Raw genomic sequence first — 21,585 nt, 5'->3', positions numbered from 1 at the left:
ATTTAATAACTTGGTCTTTTATTGATTTTGGGTTTTGTTCGGAATGTTTTAAGGCTATGGTGTGTCGCTAGAAGTGTAGGGCTTCTCGCCACCTTTCTGTGGGTATAAGGTTCGTTGGAAATGAACCTCAGATGAGGAAGTTATGGTAATTTGAAATATTTGCCAGATTTGGCCCCTAATGGTAAAGGTTTGCAAATTAACTCCCATGCGTGCATGGTGAGGAGGGCACGTGCCTGGGTGAGTACGACCAACGTAAGCTAGGGCCCTACGTATTGAGTAGAGTGCCAAACCCTAATTTTTTAGGGTTTCGACACCATTTAAACATCTTTATGAGCTCAAGGCTCTTTCATATCATGGCCTCCATTCTCTTTGAGCCTCATTTCGAACCCTAATCCCCTTTGGTGGTGCATTCTTGAGCTTGGAGGTGATTTTGAAGGTCCTTAGTGTTATTTCAAGGAGGTGGATCTTGTTGATAAAGCTTGGTGTAGCCTTGGGGTTATAGATCCAAAATCTTCACGCTCTTAGGTAGCTCCAGGAGGTAAAAAGTTCTTATCTTGACTTCTTCTTATGCTAGTTTGAGTTTAGGGCAAGATTAAGGGTTTTATGATGTATTAAGTTCTCCTTTTGAGTTTGATCTACTCCAGGAGATTGGAGTGATAAATCTTGCCTCTTCTGATGTTTCTAGTTCATAGAAATGCTTGCTTAATGTTTAAGAATGGTCCATGCATGTTCTAGTTGGATTAGAATGGGTCTTAATGGATTAAGATGGTTGTTGGGTCCCATTGAGTCATGAAGATGCATAAAAGTGCCAACTTTATGCATTAAGAGCTTAGATTAAAGGTCTTCTAAGGTTTGGATGCAAGGACTGAAAGGATTAAGTCTTGTTTTGAGTTTTGGAAAAGTCCCGGTTATGCCCCGCATAATTGATGGTATGCCAAACGTACCGAGTTTTGGTCACGATCTGGATTCTTCGAGTACGCCCAACGTAGCTGAATGTACGCCCCACGTACGACGTTGTAACGACCCAAATTTCAAGGCCAAAAATTTCATTTTTGAGTTAACGCATTTAATAAACATTTTACCAAAACCTTGTACATTCCCAAATTTCAAGGCCAAAAATTCCATTACAAAATCATAATGTTGTATTTCAAACCATAACATCATAAGTATTAAAAACTAGAGTACAGTCCCAAAAACTTCTTGCGGAAACATGAGTGTGTGTGTGTGATGCGCTGCTACACCGCCGACGCTTTCCCCTTCAACGAAGAGGTACCTGAAACCAAAACCAAAACCGTAAACACAAAGCTTAGTGAGTTCCCCCCATCATACCACATACCATACAATATCGTCGGTATCTTTCAACCGGTAACCATCATCGGTATCTTTCAACCGGTAACCATCATCAGTATCTTTCAACCGATAATCAACATCGGTATCTTTCAACCGGTAACTGGGGACTATTTCACCCCTACCACTAGTATACAATCAACATATATAAGCCTACAGTCAGGCATATCCGGGTACTGACCTACCCTTGGTTCCTAATGACTACTACCAGGGAAACTAATCCCTACCATACACATAACATACTATCCATATAAACCTCATAACCAACACATAACCAGACCAAGATAATTATCACAAAGACCATTATCTTTTAAATACCCCTTTTTGGTTGGCCGACATTGTGGCCTTAGACCCATCCCTACTGGAAGGTAACTCACCTCAATGTCGTGAAGTGTCTGAACTATCCTCGGCGCACAAGTCGACCCTCAACGATTCCTCAATCCCTACACGCCAACCTTCAAGTCAACACACTTCCCTAAACATGGCCAGTCCAAGTTCAGTCAAAGTCAACATTCAGTTGACCTGTCTCACCAAGTTGGCCTACCAACTCGTCGAGTCCATGCTTCTCTAATCCCACACAAAACTCCGGCTCCACTCGTCGAGTCTAGCAAAAACTCGACGGGTTCTCCTTCAGTCATAACATCGGGACCATCTTCATCCGACTCGCCGAGTTCCTTCTTGAACTCGTCGAGTTCATCTCCAACTTAAGAACTTGTCCAGTCTATGACTCGCCGAGTTGTATGAACAACTCGTCGAGCCCATCTTCAAAGATTGGGAGATTGCTATGGACTCGCCGAGTCTGCTCATTCCACTCGCCGAGTCCCATGACTTCCAGGTCCCTTTTCGCGTCTAAACCCACAAGGGACTTCCTTCTTAACACTTACCCATTCACAGAAAGGGGTTTGGTGCACAATGGTCACCGACTCGTCAGGTGCCAAGAGCAACTCGCCGAGTCCAACCTTGACCAATTCCATACAGTCGATTTAAATGAGGTCTAACACGTCAAAACCATAGAGCTGGCCATCTAATGCCCATTTTATATGTAAAGTTCCCAACTTGATGCACATGCATGGGGTTTTTAGCTCAAAAATCCATATAAAGTGTCCTACAATGTGCATGGGGCTCTCATGGCCCTAAAGTTGGCACCTTTATGCCATGAGACTCCTCTTAAGGCCCAAATATGAAGGCTAAAGTCCACATAACACTCCTTAATCCAAAAATGGATTGAAAGCCTTAAATGCACCCAAGATCTACAATATAAAGATGAACAACCAAATGGAAGACCAAAGTAGGAGCATTTTACCTTGATTAAGCTGAAGATGGAATGAGATTTCTGGATCCACAATCCCCAAGTCGAATACTCACGCTCCTCTTCCTTCCTTCCAAGATTTACAAGTCAACAAAAGCACCAAAATAGCCTTAACACACACACACAAATGGCTACAGTTTCGATATGCAGCTTCTAGGAGAGTGTTAGGGACAAGGGAGGCTAAGTTAAGGCATTTATATAGGGTGCAAACCCTCATATTAGGGTTTTTTTCCAGACAGGATGGACTCATCGAGTCCGGTCTCTAACTCGTCGAGTCAGCCACTTAACTCCCGTGTCCAATCCGCTTCTACTCGACGAGTTGGGCCACCAACTCACCGAATCCCAGGCCAAAATGCAAAATAGTTAATTTAAAATACGTACCAGGAACCAGGTGTTACAGACCTTCAACTGGGCTTAGGCTTGTTGTGTTTTGGGCTTTGCATCTTTAGGCCATCTTGTTGCTTTAGGCCTTTTGGGTCATCTGAGATCAACTTTTTGGGACTAAGAAAATTATTGGGCTTTAGGATAAGGCCCATATGGGAGTTGGGCCAATTTGGGAAATTAGGTTATAATGGGGCCTTTGTGGATCTTTTGGTTTTGGGCCTTTTTGGTTCAATTTCGGCCAAGGATAAAATGGTCATTTTACCCCAAGTTTGGATTATGGACTTCAAGTTGGGCTGCCTTGCTTAGGCATGTCTTGATGGGCCTTGGATGGTGAATTGGGCCTAAGTGGGCCCAATGGAGTTGGGCCTTGATGTGACCTAATGGGTTTGGGCCTCAGTTCTGGTTAGTTGGGTCATCTTTGGGCCTAGTGCTTGGGTTTAACCTTGCTTAGTTATTGATTATGGTTTTGGGTTGTTTGGCTCAGTTCGGGAGCCAGTTCGCATCAACAGTAGAAGTGAAGGATTATTCACGTAGCGTTCGAGGTGAGTCTCCTCACTGTTCTATGGATCGAAGGCACCAATGCTGACCCATTTGGTTTATGTATTTGTAACGCCTCAATTCCTAGGTATTTATTTCTTTTTTATAAGATCTTTGTGGTTTCAAGGTCTACTCGACGAGTTGGTTGCTCGACTTGTCAAGTAGCAGCGGGTTGGTCCATGTGTTTAAGTGACCTGCTCATCGAGTCCAAAAAGGGACTCAACGAGTAGGAGCTGGAGGGTGAAACCCTAATTTCCGGGGTTTTGCACCATATTTAAAGGATCATTGGCCTCCCCAGCCTCCCCTCTACAACATCTTGTCATTCCAAACCCTAAATTCATGTGTGTGTGCTTTCTTGGTGTGTTAAGCTTGGAAGAAGGATTTCCGTGAGAAAATCTTGGGGGAAAACAAGTGATTAGAAGCAAGGAACTCGTGGTGAATCAGAGATCTACTTCAGTGGGCACCTTTTTGAAGGTATTAAGGTGTTACCTTGACTCATTTCTTCCTAGATCTCTTTCAGATGGTTTTTAGGGAACTTTTCTTATGTTTGAGCTAAGATCTGAAGTTGCAACTTCATATCTGAACTCTCTTTCGTCTCTAGGGCCATAAAGTTGCCAGCTTTGAGATGTATGAACCCCCTCAAGTGTTAGAATTCATTACAAGCTTAATTTTGTCATTTTAAGGCTTTAGAACTTTGCATGCACGTAAAGTTTTCAACTTTACGTGATAAGCATGCCTTGGGAAGTTGGATCTATAATATGAAGCATGGCTTAAAAAGCATCTGTGTGGATGAAGGACTGGAGGGACTCGACGAGTGACATACTCAACTCGGCGAGTCCGATGAAGATGGTCGTGGGCTCGACGAGTCGGATGAGTGACTCGGCGAGTCCGATGAAGATTGTCTTGGGATCGATGAGTCATTCGAATGTCTCGATGAGTTAGCTAGGGTCTTCCCGACCCTTGGACATGCATGAAGTCAGGGAGTTGCAAGGAAACTCGACGGGTTAGCTAGAGAGTTATCGGCCGCAAACACTAGGAACTCGACGAGTCGTGCAGGTGACTCGGCGAGTTGGCAAGCTATGCAGGGACTCGGTGAGTGGATGGATGCACTCGATGAGTCAGGTCAACATGGACTGTTGACCTTGACCATTGGCCTTGGCTATGATCTAGGATTTACTATGTGACTCCTGGGGGTCTTGGAAATTTATGAACTTTGTGATGTATTGGATATAGGTGGTGGAGTTTGTGGCGGTGATCCAAGAGTTAAGCCTTCTATTTTCAGTCGACAGTTGCGAGGTAAGTTATCCTCACTATATCAACAGGGTCTAAGGCACCAATGCTGACACTTTATGGATTGTATCTGGTTATGGCATGATATGTTTATTGATTACATCCTGGTAGTTAGGATGGTGATATGCTTATGTGTAGTGACCTGGTTAGGTCAGTGTTCTGGTTATAGGATGATGCTATGTTAGTGATAGGTTAGGTCTGTATCCTGGTTATTGGGATGTTGCTATGATTAGTGATTTTTTAGATCGATGTGACTATTATATGATATGAGCTAGCATTTGATATTTATGTGCACATGTTTGTTTGATTGGGGGCTGGGTTGAGGCGGTCCTGCTTTGTGTTGTAGGCCAATATACCCGGTGAGCGGTCCGGATAGGCTGTAGGCCCTGCGAGGCGGTCCAGTCATGCCGAAGGCTCGAGAGCGGTCCAGGTAGGATGTAGGCCCTGTGAAGCGGTCCAGTCAGGCTGAAGGCTCATTATGCATGATGTACTGTATTTGTTGATTTGATATGATTATGGTTATGTATGGGTGATATTTTGGGGGTAGCTCACTAAGCTTTCGGGCTTACAGTTTCAGTTGTTGTTTCAGGTACTTTTGGTGATCGAGGAAAGGCGAAGGCATGATCATACCGCTCCTCCTGCTGCTATGTTTTTATGATTGGAAAATTGGGATACTCTGATGATTATGATTTTGAAAAAAAATTATGTAATGATCAAATGGTTTTTAATTGTGTTGAAAAATTTTAAATTGGTTTAAAATTTCTGGGTGTTATAGTATTATAGGAAGACATGAGGGTAACCCATGGAAAACAGCATGCAAGACCAGAGTTTGAACTCTGGAAGTTAATTAGTTATTAATGGTAGATTGTATGCTACTTGTCTTTGTGATGCTTGCATGGAAGACCAGGAGGTAGCTTCTGGAACTTGTCTGTAAGACCTAGGGTTATGACCCCCAACCTGTCAAGGAAGACCACGAGGCGACTCATAGCAAAATGGCAAGACTATGGTTGGCACATAGCACCTTTATTGATTGTGGGATATGTATGATATGTATGGCTCTTGGATATTTATGGTATGTGGTATTCGGGGAACACACTAAGCTTTGTGCTTACAATTTGTGGTTTTTGGTTTCAGGTATTTCCTATTTGAAAGAGAAGGGTTCGGTTTGATCGCAGCGCATACACCCGTGCTTTCTATAATTCATGATTTTGGGAACGAACTCTGATAATCGTTCTCTTTTGAAATACTTCTAAATGTTTGTATGAAGGTTAATGAATGTTTTGGTTATAATAAAAATGAAAATTTTGCTCTATGATTTTCGGGTCGTTACAAACTTATTTCTCTCTCACTCTATCTCTCTACATTCTTTTTGTTGTAACATCCAGTCTCGAGAAGTCTCCAGTTTTGGGAATTATGGACACTAATGGATCAAGCTAGGGCTTGGACTTCAAAGGGTTTAGGTTCTAGGCCCATTTAGGAGTGGATTATATAGGTTGTGTGAGCCAAGTTCTCGATTTTTGTTTTGGGGTCCAAGAGTATATTGGTAAAAGTGATGCTTCGGGACTTTATCATTTTAAGGATTCCAGTTCGGAAGGTTTAGAGTCAAAGGAGACTTGATGGGGTTATAGGGCCTTTCATTACCTTTCCAAGCATATAAAGAACATCGAAAACAAATTTGGGACACAAAAGTTCTAACTGTTAGAAATTAGTTTGGTTTTAGGCTTTGGCCGAGTATGTTGGGCATACAGGGTGTACGCTGTGCGTACTAGCCATGGTTGACCGCGAAATTTCTTCTCAGTATAGTGGGCGTATGTCATTCAGATGCAAACCCTAATATTTGGGTCTTGGAGCCTATTTAAACTCCTTAACTTATTCCAAACCATTCTTACCTTTAGCCTCCATCCTCTCTAACTCTAAATTTGAAACCCTAGCCCCATTTGATAGATTATTGAGCATTTGAGTGATTTTAGTGTGTTCTTGGTGCTTTTGGAGGAAGAAGAACTCATTGGAGGATTGTTGGTTAGCTAGAAGCTTGAAGATCCAAAACTATTTTCCCCATTTCAAGCTTCTGGATGTATCAAGTTTTAATCTTGATGGTTCTTTCATGTTGATCTAGTTTGGGTTACGTTTTGTCATGTTTTGGTCCTATGGTTGTGGTTCTTGTGAGTGCAAGTTACTCCAGAACCTTTGAGCCTCATTTCTGGTCTTTATTGAGGTCATTAAGTCATAAAAATTGGATCTTGATGAGTATTATCCTTTTATGCATGAGCTAGTGGCCTTTTGATGAAATTATGGATTTAGGGCTTTGGTTTGGACACCATTAAGCCATGCAAAGTCACAAAGTCAGGAACTTTATGAATTAGGGTGTCGCAAATGAATTAGATATGGAAGTTAGACATTTTGTCTTAAGACATTAAGAAGATTGGATTGAGATTGGGCTTCAGCGTCGTACGTTGGGCGTACTAGGGTGGTACGCAAGGGGTACTCACTAGAACAAATTTGACCCAACTGTGATGCGTACGCTCGACATACCATCCTGATACGCGCAACGTACTGGGGTCTTGGGACTACGTGCAACGTACATTTAAGCACTTTCTCCATTAAGTGCTTAATAGTCGATTCCTTTACGTCCAAAAGCCATATCTAAGTTTGTTAAGATGTCCTAAGGCATAAAGTTGGCAACTTTATGCCTTTGGATGGCTCATATACACCCAACACCTCCATTAAGACCTTTTCAAGGTCTTTAACCATGCATGAGGCCAATACTTCCACCAAGACTCCATTTTTATGCTACTAAAGGATCAGGGGACCTCAGATCTGTTATTCCCATCCTTTGGAGTTGCTTAACTCACCCATGGAGGTCCAAAATCAACCAAAAGGGACACAGTAGAAAACCCTAGCTAGATCTAGAGATTTAAGTGGAAAGATGCAAGCTTTTTACCTCCAAAAGCTTTGAAAGATGACCAAGATGCAGATCCTTGAAGCACTAACTCGTCCCAAGCTTGCTTGACCACTTATTCTCCTTGAAATGAACACTAAAAAGGACCACAATGCACTCTTAAGGCTCAAAAGCACTCACAAAGGCTATTAGGGCTTCCAGGAACGTTTGAAGGTGAAGAGAGCTGATGAGGGTGAGGCTCAATTGGGTTAAAGGCGTTTAAATAGGTCACAAGTCCAAAATTTTGGGCTTACACCCTCGGCACGTACGCCCGACGTACTTCTGGTACGCCCAACGTACGTCCAACTCATCCGTGACCATTTATAGCTTGTACGCTAAGCGTACACTTAAGTACGCCCAACGTACTTAAAGGGCCAATTATGTAAAAATGTGAATTCTTGAGTGTTTCAAGACGTACCTGATTTAGGGAGTTACATGATGGGCTCGACGTGATTGCGCAACATCCCCTGAGTTTATTTCACATTTGATTAATCGTGATTGTTACTCTGATGTTTAAATACTATTTTTCACATTGAATGATTTTGGGAATAGAATGTTATATGAACCAATGTTTTAAAAATGAAATTTTTTCCATGGATTTTTGGGACGTTACACTTGTGTTCTTGATCAAATCATATATCAACTTTAATTTGATATGTTTAAGATGATGATATATTTATATTTTTCTAATTTTCTTAAGTTTATTAAACATATAATGTTTTTGTTTCAAATATAAACTTAACTTTACCTAAATGATGAATTTAATAGGCTTGTTACGAACATCACAATGATCTAATGGTGATCATTTGTTAAAATAAAATGGTCTCAAGTTTGAATCCGACAAGCTTGAGATGACACACTGTTCAAACTGAATAAACCCGGTTTATTATGAAATTAACATAAGCTTATAACCAATCGTCCCTTTTAATTTATTTAAAAACACAAACATTGGCATCACATTGTCTTTCTCAAACGGTGTGTCCTTATTAATCAACAAAAACTTTATTTAACGAGATTTAATGGTATCACATACAGTCAGTACTTGCAAAATGTCTATTTTACTTAAATCAGACAAACTTTATAGTTCATGATCAATAAAGAGTGACATAAATTTTCTCTTTATAAATCAAATTTTTTACAAAAGGCCATCAAATCAAGTAAATCATTATAAAAGGATAAAACACTTATCTATGCAAAAAGGTTTTCTGTTAACTTAGAGCAAAATGAATTTCTTACTAGTTTACGAAATATGGGAATAATGACTTAAAATGATAATATACTTTTTAATTTGTACACATTTGGTCATTAAGTTTTTTTTTCCGTCTATATTCGCCTTTTGAACTTGTTTAACTGTATAAATTCGGTCTTTAAGACTGACTACTCCAGGTAAGCCGGAAAGAATGTCTTAATAGTGTAACGCATGTATTTTAAACATGAATTTTTGCATTTTACACTGGGACTTGACGAGTTGGAGGCCCCAACTCGTCGAGTAGAGGTGAATCTTGGACGCGGGTGGAAGAGTCTACTCGCCGAGTCGGAAGCCCCGACTCAATGAGTAGACATGTCTGGATGAAACCCTAAATTTTAGGGTTTGCACCATATTTAAACACCTTAACTGGCCTTCATTACATCCTCCATTACCTCCAAACAACATTCACAAAACCCTAGCCCATTTTAAGTATTCTTGAGCCATTGTTGTGTGTTTTTGGTGATTTTGAAGCTTGAGAAGGAAGAGAAAGCTTGGAGGTTCTTGAGGAAGCAAGTAGATCCAGAGATTGTGCCACTTTTCCAGCTCATTGAGTTATAAAGTCCATACCTTGCTCATTCCTTCCTTAGATCCCTTCATGGGTAGTTTAGGGCTTTATGGAGAATTTTATAGAACCATTCATGGGTGCATGCTTGTTTTGGAGTTATAACTTCAAACCAGAGCCTTAGAGGGACTCCATGGCATAAAGATGCCAACTTTATGGACATAGGAGTCCCATGGATCATATAAACCTCTTTTAGGACCATTTGAGCCAAATACCCCATGCATAAATATATAGTTTGTAACTTTCTGTGTTACATCGACCCTAGAAAACCAGTTCTATGCTCCGAGTGCATTAAGCCCAACAAAAATCAATTGGATAGACTTAGACTTTGGGGGACTCGACGAGTCGCTCATATGACTCGGCGAGTCGGGTCATGGTTCCCCAACCTTTTCTGTTTCTGATCAATTTGGTTGAATCTAGAAAAGGACTCAACAAGATGGACGTAAATATGAACTTGAAGATCAAAGAACAGACGAGTTCAGTGATGAAATCGACGAGTTGAAGGCAATGTCCCCACTGATATGAATAAGAACTCGAAGAGTTCAAGGAAGAACTCAGTGAGTCAAGGACTAAACGTTCCAACTTATATGAAGCTGGAGTCGATGAGTTCAAGGGTAAACTCGACGAGTCATGAGCAAAAGGTCCCAATTCTGTATGAAAGAGAACTCGGCGATTTCTTGAAAGACTCGACAAGTAGGATTGAAGTTTCAGTATTTAGTGGATTATGGAATCCGACGAGTTGGTGGACCAACTCGGTGAGTATAGTCAACCAGATGTTAACTTTGACCAGAAGTTGACTTTGACTAGGGTGTTGACCTTGACTTTGACTTTGACCTGAGTTGACCCTTGAAAGGGTTGTGAGTATGAAATGGTAATTAAGGAAGGTTGTTATGTGTAGGAGTTCGAGGATTTTGAGAGGAGATGATCCCAACACCGAGGACAGTTCAGATACTACACAAATTTGAGGTGAGTTACCTTACAGTAGAAGTGGGTTGAAGGCACCAAGGCTGGCCCACTATTAAGATTTATAGTAGAGATAATTGTCTTCCTGATAATTTTCTGGTATGTTGTTATGATTATGTGCTAGCCTGATATGATGATATGTGATAATGGTAGTAGGGGGAATAGTGCCCATATCCAGTCGATAAGGCCAAGGGGTAGGTCAGACACCCTGATATATCTGACAGTATGATTATCTTATGTTTTTATGTGGTAGTAGTAGGGGTGAAATAGTCTCCGTAACCGGTTGAGATAAACCGGAAGAGTAGGTCGGACATCCCGGTATGTCTGACAGGGGTAGGTTAGGCACCCCAATATGCCTAGCAGGGGTAGGTTGAGCACCCCAGTATGCTCAGCAGGGTAGGTCGGGCACCAAGATATTCCCATCAGTATGTGTTATGTATGGTATGTGGTATGCTGGGGGAACTCACTAAGCTTCGTGCTTACAGCTTTCAGTTTTGTTTACAGGTACCTCTTCATTGAAGGGGAAGGAGCCGGCATGATAGCAACGCATCATACACACATGATTTCCACATTATGAGATTCTTAGGATTGTACTCTGACATCGTTACTATTTTATGATATGGCTTTGAGACATGCACCTATGGTTACTCGATAATGTTTCTTATAAATAATTTTCTAAATCATTATATTAAAATGAAATTTTTGGTCTTGAAAATTGGGATGTTACAAATAGGGTAATATATTTTTCACTTTGTAGACATTTATTCCTTAATATTTTTTTTTATTGCAAACCACGTCATTGTTGTTTTGTACACATTCAGTACTTATGAATGATATTTTTAGGCTTTTCTCACAACACCATAAACATGACAATCATTAGTGAGGTGTTCGGGGTTGTTCATTGCGGCCTCAATTGCTTGGTGTTTAGGTCTTGTGTTTTGAACATCGTAGCTTCTTCGTACGATTTCGGATTTTAACGATCTTTATATCCACACATTCGTATTTGAGTCTACTATAATTTTTATTTAGATTACTCGCATTAAAAAGTAATATATTTTTTACTCATGATTTTATAAAAAAAACGTTCATACATACATTCATACGGAACGCATGTATATAAAGATCATAAGTAAAAATTTATAGCTTTTGAACGGAAGTAATCTAAATTCAAGCTGTAGTAGAGTTAAATACGAACACGTGGATATGAAGATCATTAAAATCTGAGATCGTATGAAAAAGTTATTACGTTTAGAACACAAGACCTAAGCAACAAAGCAACTTAGATTACTCATATTAAAAAGTAATATATATTTAATTACGATTTTATAAAAAAACTTTCATATATATATTCATAAAGAATGCATGTATATAAAGATCATAAGTAAAAATATATTACCTTTTAACGGGAATAATTTAAATGAAAGTTATATTAGACTCAAATACGAATGCGTTGTTGTAAAGATCGTTAAAATCCGAGATCACATGAAGAAGTTACAATGTTCTAACCACAACAAATGCGAACGTATGGATATAAAGATTGTTAAAATCTGAGATCATATGAAGAAGTTATAACGTTCATAACACAAGAGTTAAGCGAAATGCATGACCTGAGCAATCAAGCGGTTGAGGACGTGGTGGCCATAAGCACGAACAACCCTGAACACCTCGTTAATGATTGCCCCATATAGGATGACACGTGAAAAACTAAATAAATTGGTTATTAGTACTGAATGTGTAGAAAAACAATAAAGACTTATTTTACAACAAAAAAATATTAATGACTAAATGTGAAAAAAAAATATAAGGACTAAATGTGGACAAATTGAAAAATATATTTCCTTATTAAATCATTTTTTCCGGTTTACTTGAAATAGCCGAACATAAGGATCAAATGTGTATAATTAAAGTGGTTGAATGGGTAAATATGGAATAAAAAAACTCAATGACAATATATGTAGAAATCGAAAAATACATTACCTTTTAAGTCATTATCCCTTGAGTAAATCACACAAATGATCCCTATGGTTTGGTGTATTTTACTCGTTTGGTCCACAAATTATTTTTTTAACTCGGAAAGTCCTTATAGTTTGTTTTTATTGCGTGCTTGGTCATTGTCTTATCCAAAAATTCTATGTTGCCCTTGATTTTCTAAATTATTTAAATAAGGTGGGGTATGTAAGGTAATCTAAGGTAAGGTGGAAGTGAGGTTGGGGTGTGTTTATTTAAATAAATTAAAAAAATCAAAAGCAAATTAGTCTTTTTAGGTAAGAAAGGGACCAAACGCGCAGCAAAAACAATCAATAGCAACCTTCCGAGTTAAAAAAATAAATTAAGGACCAAACATGCAAATTAACCCAAACCATAGAGACCATTAGTGTAATTTATTACCCCATAAATTAATTTGACAAAAAAAACCGTTAAATGAGAGGGTGTACGATTACATATCAGCCCATAAAAAAAGGGGTCCTTAGGACCATGAAAATGCAAGGCCACATTTCTTGTCGGATCTTGTTCTTGATTTTCTCCCTGGTTTTTTTTGATAGCTGGCTGCATACATTAAAAAAATCCGGAGCTTCTTCTTGAAGGTTTTCATACAAGATTCTTCTATTAGAACTTTTCGCATTTTGGGTAAGCTTTTCCTTGGTTTTCCCTTTTCAAACCTGTTAAAAATGGTTTCTTGATGCTTACCAGAAGGTGACTCATTAATGGGGTTTCCTGTCTCCATCCGTGATTCTTTATCTTCCTTATGATGCTTTATGGAATTTGCCCCACTGTTTCTTCACATTTACACACACTCTCGCCCATGGCGTGTGGTTTAAGATCGATTTAAAAAGTGGGCACTAGGGTTTTAAAGGTAGTTCTCCATCAATTCTGCACTTCAAATTTGATGATTAGTTATGGTGTTTATTGAAGTTGTCCCAAATTTATTGAATGCCATTGATTAAAGATTAAGTTCGGTGCCTTCATCCACTTCACCCTACTTTTTTAATTAGGGTTAATTGCATTCAATGGCCACCAATCTTGTTCCAGTTTCTACTTTAGTCAGTAAAGTTTGAATTCACCAAGAAATGACTTGAAATGAACAAAAAGTTTTATTTAGGGTAATAGTTAACATGTCGTTCTTTGCATTTGATTGGAACCGAGGATGATAACTAAATTCGTTCATATTACCTTAAATGATTTTGTGCAATGTTCAAGCTTTTTCTTGATGATTTTCAACCTTTTGAATTATTCAAGTGGGTGAATTTTGTTAGATTTATCTCCTCGAGCATTATCAGTGTCGTGTTTTGAAGATATTGAATAGTTAGAATCATATGTTTAACTTTTATAACACATGATAGAAGAAACGGTTTTTAGATGCATTTTAGTAGGTTGTATTTGTAATAATCACTTTTAACAAATAGAGTTTAAGGTTTGTAAAATTCAGATTTTTAAAAATATTAATAAATAAGAGCACTATATATAATGTATATACGTGATGTTGCTTTACCCTTTGAGTATCCGTTTTTTTGCCAATGATATCAATGTGACATTAATCTTGATAACCTATTTCAATAAGAAATTAAGCATGTATTCTGTTTTTTAGGCATCATGAAACAATATTTTGTCGGTTTCAATCACTTTGGTTTGATCACATTATAATGATTCATTGCCAAAATGTTGTGTTTGGTTTAGTTTGAATTCATATGAGTAGTGCCAAAAAGAAGTAGGATTATATTCCCACAAGGTGGCACCTTATTAGATTCAAAACTTTTTGTTTTAGCGCTAAAGCTAGAAGCTCTACTACTTAATGAAGTTTTTTTTTTTCGAGTTTTTAAAAATAAATTAAAAGCTAGAAGCTTTCAAATACTATGTTGCAAAGGAGCAATATACTAAAAATACACCACATATTGGTCTCTTACTCTCTAAGGAATCTAAACTTTCCATACACATACTTTAGTATGTTGCTCTCTTTTTTTGTGCCTAAGAAAACAAAGTTCTTTTCTGGATTATGGTCGCGCTAATTTCATGCAACAATCGAAATATAATTCAAGAAAATGTACATTCTCGATGTAACAGATATCCAGGTTTTGATTATCAACATACCTGTTTTACAACCCCAATCTAACATCATTTGATTCTCATTTAAAGTCTTGATATCACAACGATCATTTTGAAAACATTTATGCATACAAGATACACCAAGAAACATGGTACTTAGGAATAAGTACTTGTTCCATGAATCACGATTACGTGCTTTGTTATTAATTTATTCTGTACCATAAAATATGATTCTTTTTGTTATTGTGGTGCATACCCAAAATTTTGTTTTATAATGGTAGTGCATACCTTGTTAATTTCACGATAATTATGTTTATTTTATCAAAACAAACTTCATCTTCTTACGTGTCATGTATTTATTACTACCATTTCTGGAAACTTGTAGCTTTAAAGAGGCTGCGAACTTGTGATTAAGTACAAAATTAAGATTCGTGAGCAATTTCACTATCGATCAAGATTGGTGGTAAAACATGATTCCAGCACTTGAATCTATCAAGGGTGGCGGAGGATCCATCAAAATTGGAACCACCGGTACAATAAGTGCCTTAATGTCAAGAGAATTACACACAGTCGAAGATGCATCTTCAAATTCCGCCATTGAAGCAAGCTCAAGCAACAGCAGCAGTACAAACGAAAAGAACACCGACACCGGCCGGAAAACCAAAACCCACAAAACGAGAAAAAGTGGCCGGAATCCTAATAGACGAAAGGGTTCTTATATAGTTGAAGTGGTGGACATAAAGTGCAGGATGCCCGATCCCATAACAAATCGACTCAAGAAGCTTAATTTCTCCAAGCTTTCAGAAACCAATAGCTAAATCGATAATCTTTTAGGGTTTTTGTAACGTACCACTGTAATTTTCTCCACTTCGATGGCTGAACACATGCTTGGTACGAACCTGTTCTTTCTTCTTGGCTTCGTGTGTCTGCCATTTTTGCGTGTTTGAGATGCTACTGGGATTTCGAGCCTGTTGAAGTACTCGATTTCTTGGATTATGAGCGACCCGACTGTTCCTTTCGTCCCTATCTCAACCGGAAGTTTTGTAGCCATTTTTTCAGGGATAAATGAAGAAGTTGCAGGATCAGAGGTAGAAGATGGTGATATTGTGGGCATTTTTCTTATGGTTTTAGTGAGATGAAATGTTGATGAGCTTGAAATCTTTGCCTTATGATTTATATCCAGGAGAATGATGTTTTTGTAAGAAGATTGGGTGGGTGATGTGGCAACGTTTTCTTCATGAAAATGCTGTGAGATGATGACATTAAATTTTGGACCAATTATCAATACACATCCTTACATAATTTTTGGTCCAAATTCGATAAATATTATTATATAACAAAATGTAAATTGGTATATTATGAAACTCCATAGAAAAATACAAATTAATTATTATCATGAAAAAGAGCGTTATCTATATTTTTTAGTGACAAAGTTCAGTGTTATTTGCTATGGTTTGTGTTTTTATTGAAGGTTATTAGTTAAAGTAACTTTTAAAAAGTTAATATATGGGCCAAAGTGCGAAAGGGGTGGAAATTGCATCTCACTTTTACATTATTAGTGGTTAAAGCCGTAAAAGTGGCATACGGGTCAAAAAGTGTAAACATTTTTTAATTTTTATTTATTTTTTTTTAAAAAAGAATTTGACACAACTTAAAAATAAAATTTAACTAGAAAATGGACTATCTTTCGTATTGGTCAGCAGTTTTGTTTTTTCATGTTGTGTTCAGTTACGAACGAAATTGTATATAAGAATTGATACTTGTTTATAATATTAATGAAATTGTGTAAAATAATTGATACTTGTTTGTGTTATATTGGATAGGGGTGAGCATGGTGCGGGTTGGTGCGGTTTTAAGGGAAAACCGAACCGCAAACCGCATGGTGCGGTTTTTGCATTCTTAGAACCGTTGGGTGCGGTTTTTCAATGGTTCGGTTTTGCGGTTTTTAAATGCGGCTTCGGTTTGTATAGGTGCGGTTTCGGTTTTAAACCGTGTCTACCATTTGGTGCAGTCACTACAAGAAATATACTCTTTAGCGGCGACACTATTACTGGCGACATGGGGCTTTACCGGCGACTTTAGATAAAGTCACCGGTAAAGCCCCATGTCGCCGGTAATAATGTCGCCGCTAAAGGGTTGACACCCGAATCCGCACTTTCCCCTTCTGTTGCATCTCAACCGTTTGATGAGATATCCAATCCAACGGGTGGGGTGTGTTATCTAGTCTAACCTAATACCGGCCACACAAAAGTCGCCGCTAAAGGTTAAAAAAAGTTGCCGCTAATAGTCTGCTAAAAATGACGCGGTACCCTTCCCTCCAGTTTGTCGCCGCTATTACTCATTGTCGCCGGTAAAGGGTCTGGTGTCGCCGCTATTGCCTATCGCAGATAAAAAAAAACGCACAGAAACCTTTCATTCTTCATTTTGCTTTCTGTTTGCTTCCAATTTCCTTCACCATTTGGCCGATTTTCTCTTCACTTTGCTTCTTCCAAACAAATTTCTCCCCACATTGTTCCAAGCAAATATCTCTTGGTGTGGTTAAAGCCTTTGGACCAATTTCTACCTCCATTTCTTGAAGAAAGGTAAGTTTATTTGGTGATTTCATTTTTTGTATGTTAATTTCGATTTGTAGGTTTATTTAGTGATTGAATGGTAATAAATGGTTCATATTCTTGTTTTTGGTGGTGTTGTTTTGGATTAGAAGCAAGTTATTCAATTTCTTGTTTGTAGTTATTAAATTGCAATTAGTTGTATAGCTTCCCGTTGTACTTTAGCATTTAGGGACATTTGTTGATTATTAAAAGCTGATTTTGATGACTAAATTGCAATAAATTGTTCAATTTCAGTGATTTTGGTGGTGTTGTTCAGTTTTTCCGGTGAGGGTAATTTCGGGTGAAGACTAGTTTTTCCGGCTACATATCTGTTGATTTCCGCCACTACAGGTACTATTATTTCATTTTTTTGTGAATTTTGTATTTATATGTGAAATTATGTGAAAATTGTGATATGTGAAAATTAGATTGTATATTTCGTATTTGTTTGAATATATGTGAATTTGGTATATATATATATGCCAATGTATGTGTGTTTGATGTATATGTGGTATATTAGTATTTGATAGAAATTATATATATTTGTTATAAGTAGAATGTTATTGTGTGTATGTGAATGTATGTATGTTTGTTGTAAATGTGATATATGATTGTGAAACTTTTGTATTTGGTATAAATAGGATGTTATTATGTATATATGTGAAATTATGTGTATTTGGTTTAAGTAGGATGTTATTTTGTGTGTATGTGTATGTATTTATATTTGGTGTATATGTGGTATATGTATGTAAAAGTATGTGAATTTCATCTTCTTATGTATTATATAAAACTATGTGGTTTTAGTATAAGTAGGATGCTATAATTGAAAAAAAAATTAAAAAAAATTATTGTTATAATTTGAAAAAAAAAACACAAAAAAAATTATAAAATTGTTTAAAAACTTATATACATAAAAATTAATTATTGTTATAATTGGAAAAAAAAAATATAATATATATATATATATATATATATATATATATATATATATATATATATATATATATATATATATATATATAATTGTTTAAAAACTTATATACAAAAACTAGAAAGTTTTAGTTTTTACCCAAACTACTTTAGCATCGTAAAATACATGCTGATTTGGTAGTTTTGGTTTTGTGGTGGTTATTTGCTAAAAAGTTTGGTAATTTGGTTTTTGTCCCAAGTGCAAAATATAACAATGTACTTTGGTTTTCTATCTTAGTTTAAAAATAGCAATCTATTTTAGCATCGTAAAATTCATGTTGATTTGGTAGTTTTGGTTTTGTGGTGGTTATTTGCTAAAAAGTTTGGTAATTTGGTTTTTATCCCAAGTGCAAAATATAGCAATATACTTTGGTTTTCTATCTTTGTTTAAAAATAACAATCTACTTTAGCATCGTAAAATGCATGTTGATTTGGTAGTTTTGGTTTTGTGGTGATTATTTGCTAAAAAGTTTGGTAATTTGGTTTTTGTCCCAAGTGCAAGAAATAGCAATGTACTTTGGTTTTCTATCTTAGTTTAAAAATAAAAATGTATTTTGATAGTTTTTGTTTATGTTTGACGATCTAACTTATAAGTTTATATATATTGTTATTAATTATGTAGTTGGAAAATCTTCGTGCAATGCTCGCCGACCCGGTATGTAGGGATGAGCTTTATTCGTTTTTTCAATCCCAAAATAATCAAGGAAACGATGGGAACGACGATGATGGTATGTAAGGATGGTTTTATTTGCATATGTTGTCACGTTTTGCTATTTGGTAGATTGTAAAAATTTTGTTGTTTTGCTACTCGGATGTTATGACTTTTGATATTTAATTGTATTTGGATGTTTGTTTGTATGCATTGACACTATTATGTTTGATATTTAATAGGATGTTTGTTTTGTAATTAGCATCGACACTATTGGTTTTGATATTTAATCGAAGATTGTTATTACCGGCGACATTTTTACCTACGATATTATCACCGGCAACCATCATTAATTAAAAAAAAAATAAAAAATTGAAAAACAATTACCGGCGACACTTTTACCGACGACAAAAGCTATTACCGGCAACACTTTTACCGGCGACAGAAGTCATTACCGGCGACTAGCTTATTAGCGGCGACAATACTCATTAGCGGCGACAGTGTCAATAGCGGCGACTTTTATCATTAGCGGCGACAAACTGATCAATAGCAACGAGGCAGTATCGGCGACTCAGTATCGGCGACGCATCGCCGCAATTAGTATTACCGGCGACTTTTGGGACTTTTACCGGCGACTTTTGTCGCCGGTAATGGCCTTTTTCCTTGTAGTGAGTTTTTTTATGTTTAATGGTGTAGTATTTTTGAAACATTGAAAACTAAAAACCATGTGCATTTACGCTTGTATGGTGTGACTTTTTTTTTTTTTTTCATTTTTGAAACCATTAATTTTGGCCCAAAACAAAAGTACATAAGCAAAAATTGTAAGTGGCTTAAAAAACAATAATACAAACGTAACTACTCTCACAAACTAATAAATTAATAATTGAACTTTGGTTGAATTTGAACTTGTTATAATCTTGTAAGAAATATTCCAATAATAAGTTTGACTAATGTCCTAATGATATGGAATTCCTTTTGCAACCCACATAGTCTTAAACAAACACAAAGTACAAACGAAGATGATTCCTACTAAACTTGTTTTTATCACCAAAGAAAAAGCTAAATTCAAATTATCATAAAAATCCATCGAATGTCTTTTTCCATTTTTCACTTGAAGCTTGATCATCTTAAATCATAAATATGAAAAAAAAAAAACATAAAAAAGTTAAGGCAGAAAGGCAAACAAAAAACCACGATAACCCAAAAACATATGGCAAAACATGATATGTTACTTACGTGCTAGCATGTCAATCCATATCTTTTTTAACATCATTGGAAGATTTTTTTCGTTTTGAAAGTGTATCTATATAGAAAAATATAACGATATTAGTATGTATTTGAAATATGAAGTTAAAACTGAAAGCATACTGATTACGGAGAAAAGTTTACCGATTTCTATATCAGCCAACTTCTCATTCAATTCATCTATTTGTTTACTCGACATAGTACCAATTAGCTCAAGATCTGCTGGTGTAGACCGTAGCCAATCTTGTGTACATATTAAGGCTTCAGCGGTTTCGGTGTTAAAGCGAACTTCTATTCTTATCTATTACACGACCACCGGTACTAAATGCAGACTCTGATGCAACCGTGTAGATCGGCATTGCCAAAACATGTCTAGCTAGTTTAGACAATATAGAAAATTTGACTGCGTTTGCTTTCCACCACCCCAAAATATCAAAACTATCGTCTCTTTTTTCTTTTCCATATGCTAAATATATATCCACTTCACTCTTCGTCTCTTGATCTGCACTATCAAACTTGTCAAACTCTTCCAAGTCAATAGTTGCGTCACCAAAACTACTTGACATGTCACTAGAAACACCACCTTGTTTGTTTTGTACTTCTTTTTTCTCTAATTTATCCTTATAGTGGTTAAACAATTCTTGAAGAGTCTTCTCTACCTTTTCTAATATTTGTTTGCCCTTCTCAGAATTTTTACCATAAATTGTTTCAATGCAAAAACTGATATATCGAAGTTTGAAGCGTGGATCTAAGACAACGGCAACATACAACAAAAAGTTCATGTGATCAATGTCTTCCCAGTATTTATCAAATTTGGTTTTCATTGACGTTGCCATATTTTTCTTTTTTTCATCCGTACTCAAGCACATTCGAGTGATTGTGGCTTGCATTTTCACAAACTAAGAAAAAAATGTATTCGATATTGCATACTTTGTATCAGATATCTTGGTTGTAACATCTGAAAATATTTTCAATTACTCAATCATATTCCTATATTAAATACAAATAACAATATATAAGTAACCAAATAATTATTAAAAACAAGAACTTTAAAAAGTGAATCATACCTTGCAGTCTCCCAATCAGATTCACTCAGAGCACCAATGACTTTAACTTTTCTTTTCCTTTTTCTTGTGCTCCCTTCACAATCATCAATGACTTCACTTCGAAAATGAGCTCCATAATTTGAATCTATCGTGTAAAGCCTATTGAGAAAATAAAATACACAATGGATATTAGTTTTATTAGTTAAAGAAATAAAATAATATAAAGAAATAATAGACAAATATACCTATCAAAGGTTTGTTCATACTTTACTGTTGTTTCCCACATTAAATATGTTGAATTCCATCTCGTATTCAAGGCATGGTTTTTGTTTACATTCAATAGCTACACGAGCAACACAATCTTTAAATGTTTTATATCTAGCTGGTGATGATCTCACATACGTTATAGTGCCTCAAATTTTAGTAATAGAATCAAATTCTTCTTCCAAGCCATCTCGAACCACG

General features: G+C 36.8%; 1 protein-coding gene and 2 long non-coding RNA genes across 3 annotated transcripts; 2 read left to right on the top strand and 1 right to left on the bottom strand.

The window, feature by feature from the left end:
* The first annotated feature begins 13,016 nt into the window (after nucleotides 1-13,016).
* On the top strand, nucleotides 13,017-15,922 carry LOC144996917 (uncharacterized). Its single transcript, XR_013659667.1, has 2 exons — nucleotides 13,017-13,433; nucleotides 15,006-15,922. It is a non-coding gene; the product is annotated as an uncharacterized LOC144996917 (long non-coding RNA).
* An 838-nt stretch (nucleotides 15,923-16,760) lies between these two features.
* On the top strand, nucleotides 16,761-19,039 carry LOC144998826 (uncharacterized). Its single transcript, XR_013660447.1, has 3 exons — nucleotides 16,761-17,202; nucleotides 17,467-17,562; nucleotides 18,803-19,039. It is a non-coding gene; the product is annotated as an uncharacterized LOC144998826 (long non-coding RNA).
* An 863-nt stretch (nucleotides 19,040-19,902) lies between these two features.
* LOC145045017 (zinc finger BED domain-containing protein RICESLEEPER 1-like) lies at nucleotides 19,903-20,910 on the bottom strand. Its single transcript, XM_078993370.1, has 3 exons — nucleotides 20,383-20,910; nucleotides 20,066-20,132; nucleotides 19,903-19,955 (listed from the first exon to the last, which is right to left on the bottom strand). Exons 1-3 carry the CDS (start codon nucleotides 20,908-20,910, stop codon nucleotides 19,903-19,905), a joined length of 648 nt encoding a protein of 215 aa, XP_078849496.1.
* Nucleotides 20,911-21,585: the final 675 nt, after the last annotated feature.

Source organism: Lactuca saligna, chromosome 5 (genome assembly GCF_052625555.1).
Source record: "Lactuca saligna cultivar CGN05327 chromosome 5, ASM5262555v1, whole genome shotgun sequence".
In the NCBI taxonomy this organism is placed as follows: Eukaryota; Viridiplantae; Streptophyta; class Magnoliopsida; order Asterales; family Asteraceae; genus Lactuca; species Lactuca saligna.
Note: the sequence above shows the minus strand (reverse complement) of the source record. Positions and strands in the feature narration are given on the sequence as shown.

Bases quoted from the DNA above. Each gene is read 5' to 3' on its own strand.
- LOC145045017 (XM_078993370.1), bottom strand. From the start codon at position 20,910: ATGGCAACGTCAATGAAAACCAAATTTGATAAATACTGGGAAGACATT. The intron at 20,133-20,382 runs GTAATAGATAAG...TTTTCTATATAG, and splicing joins CATTTAGTACCGGTGGTCGT to ATACACTTTCAAAACGAAAA. The intron at 19,956-20,065 runs GTAAGTAACATA...TTATGATTTAAG, and splicing joins ATGGATTGACATGCTAGCAC to ATGATCAAGCTTCAAGTGAA.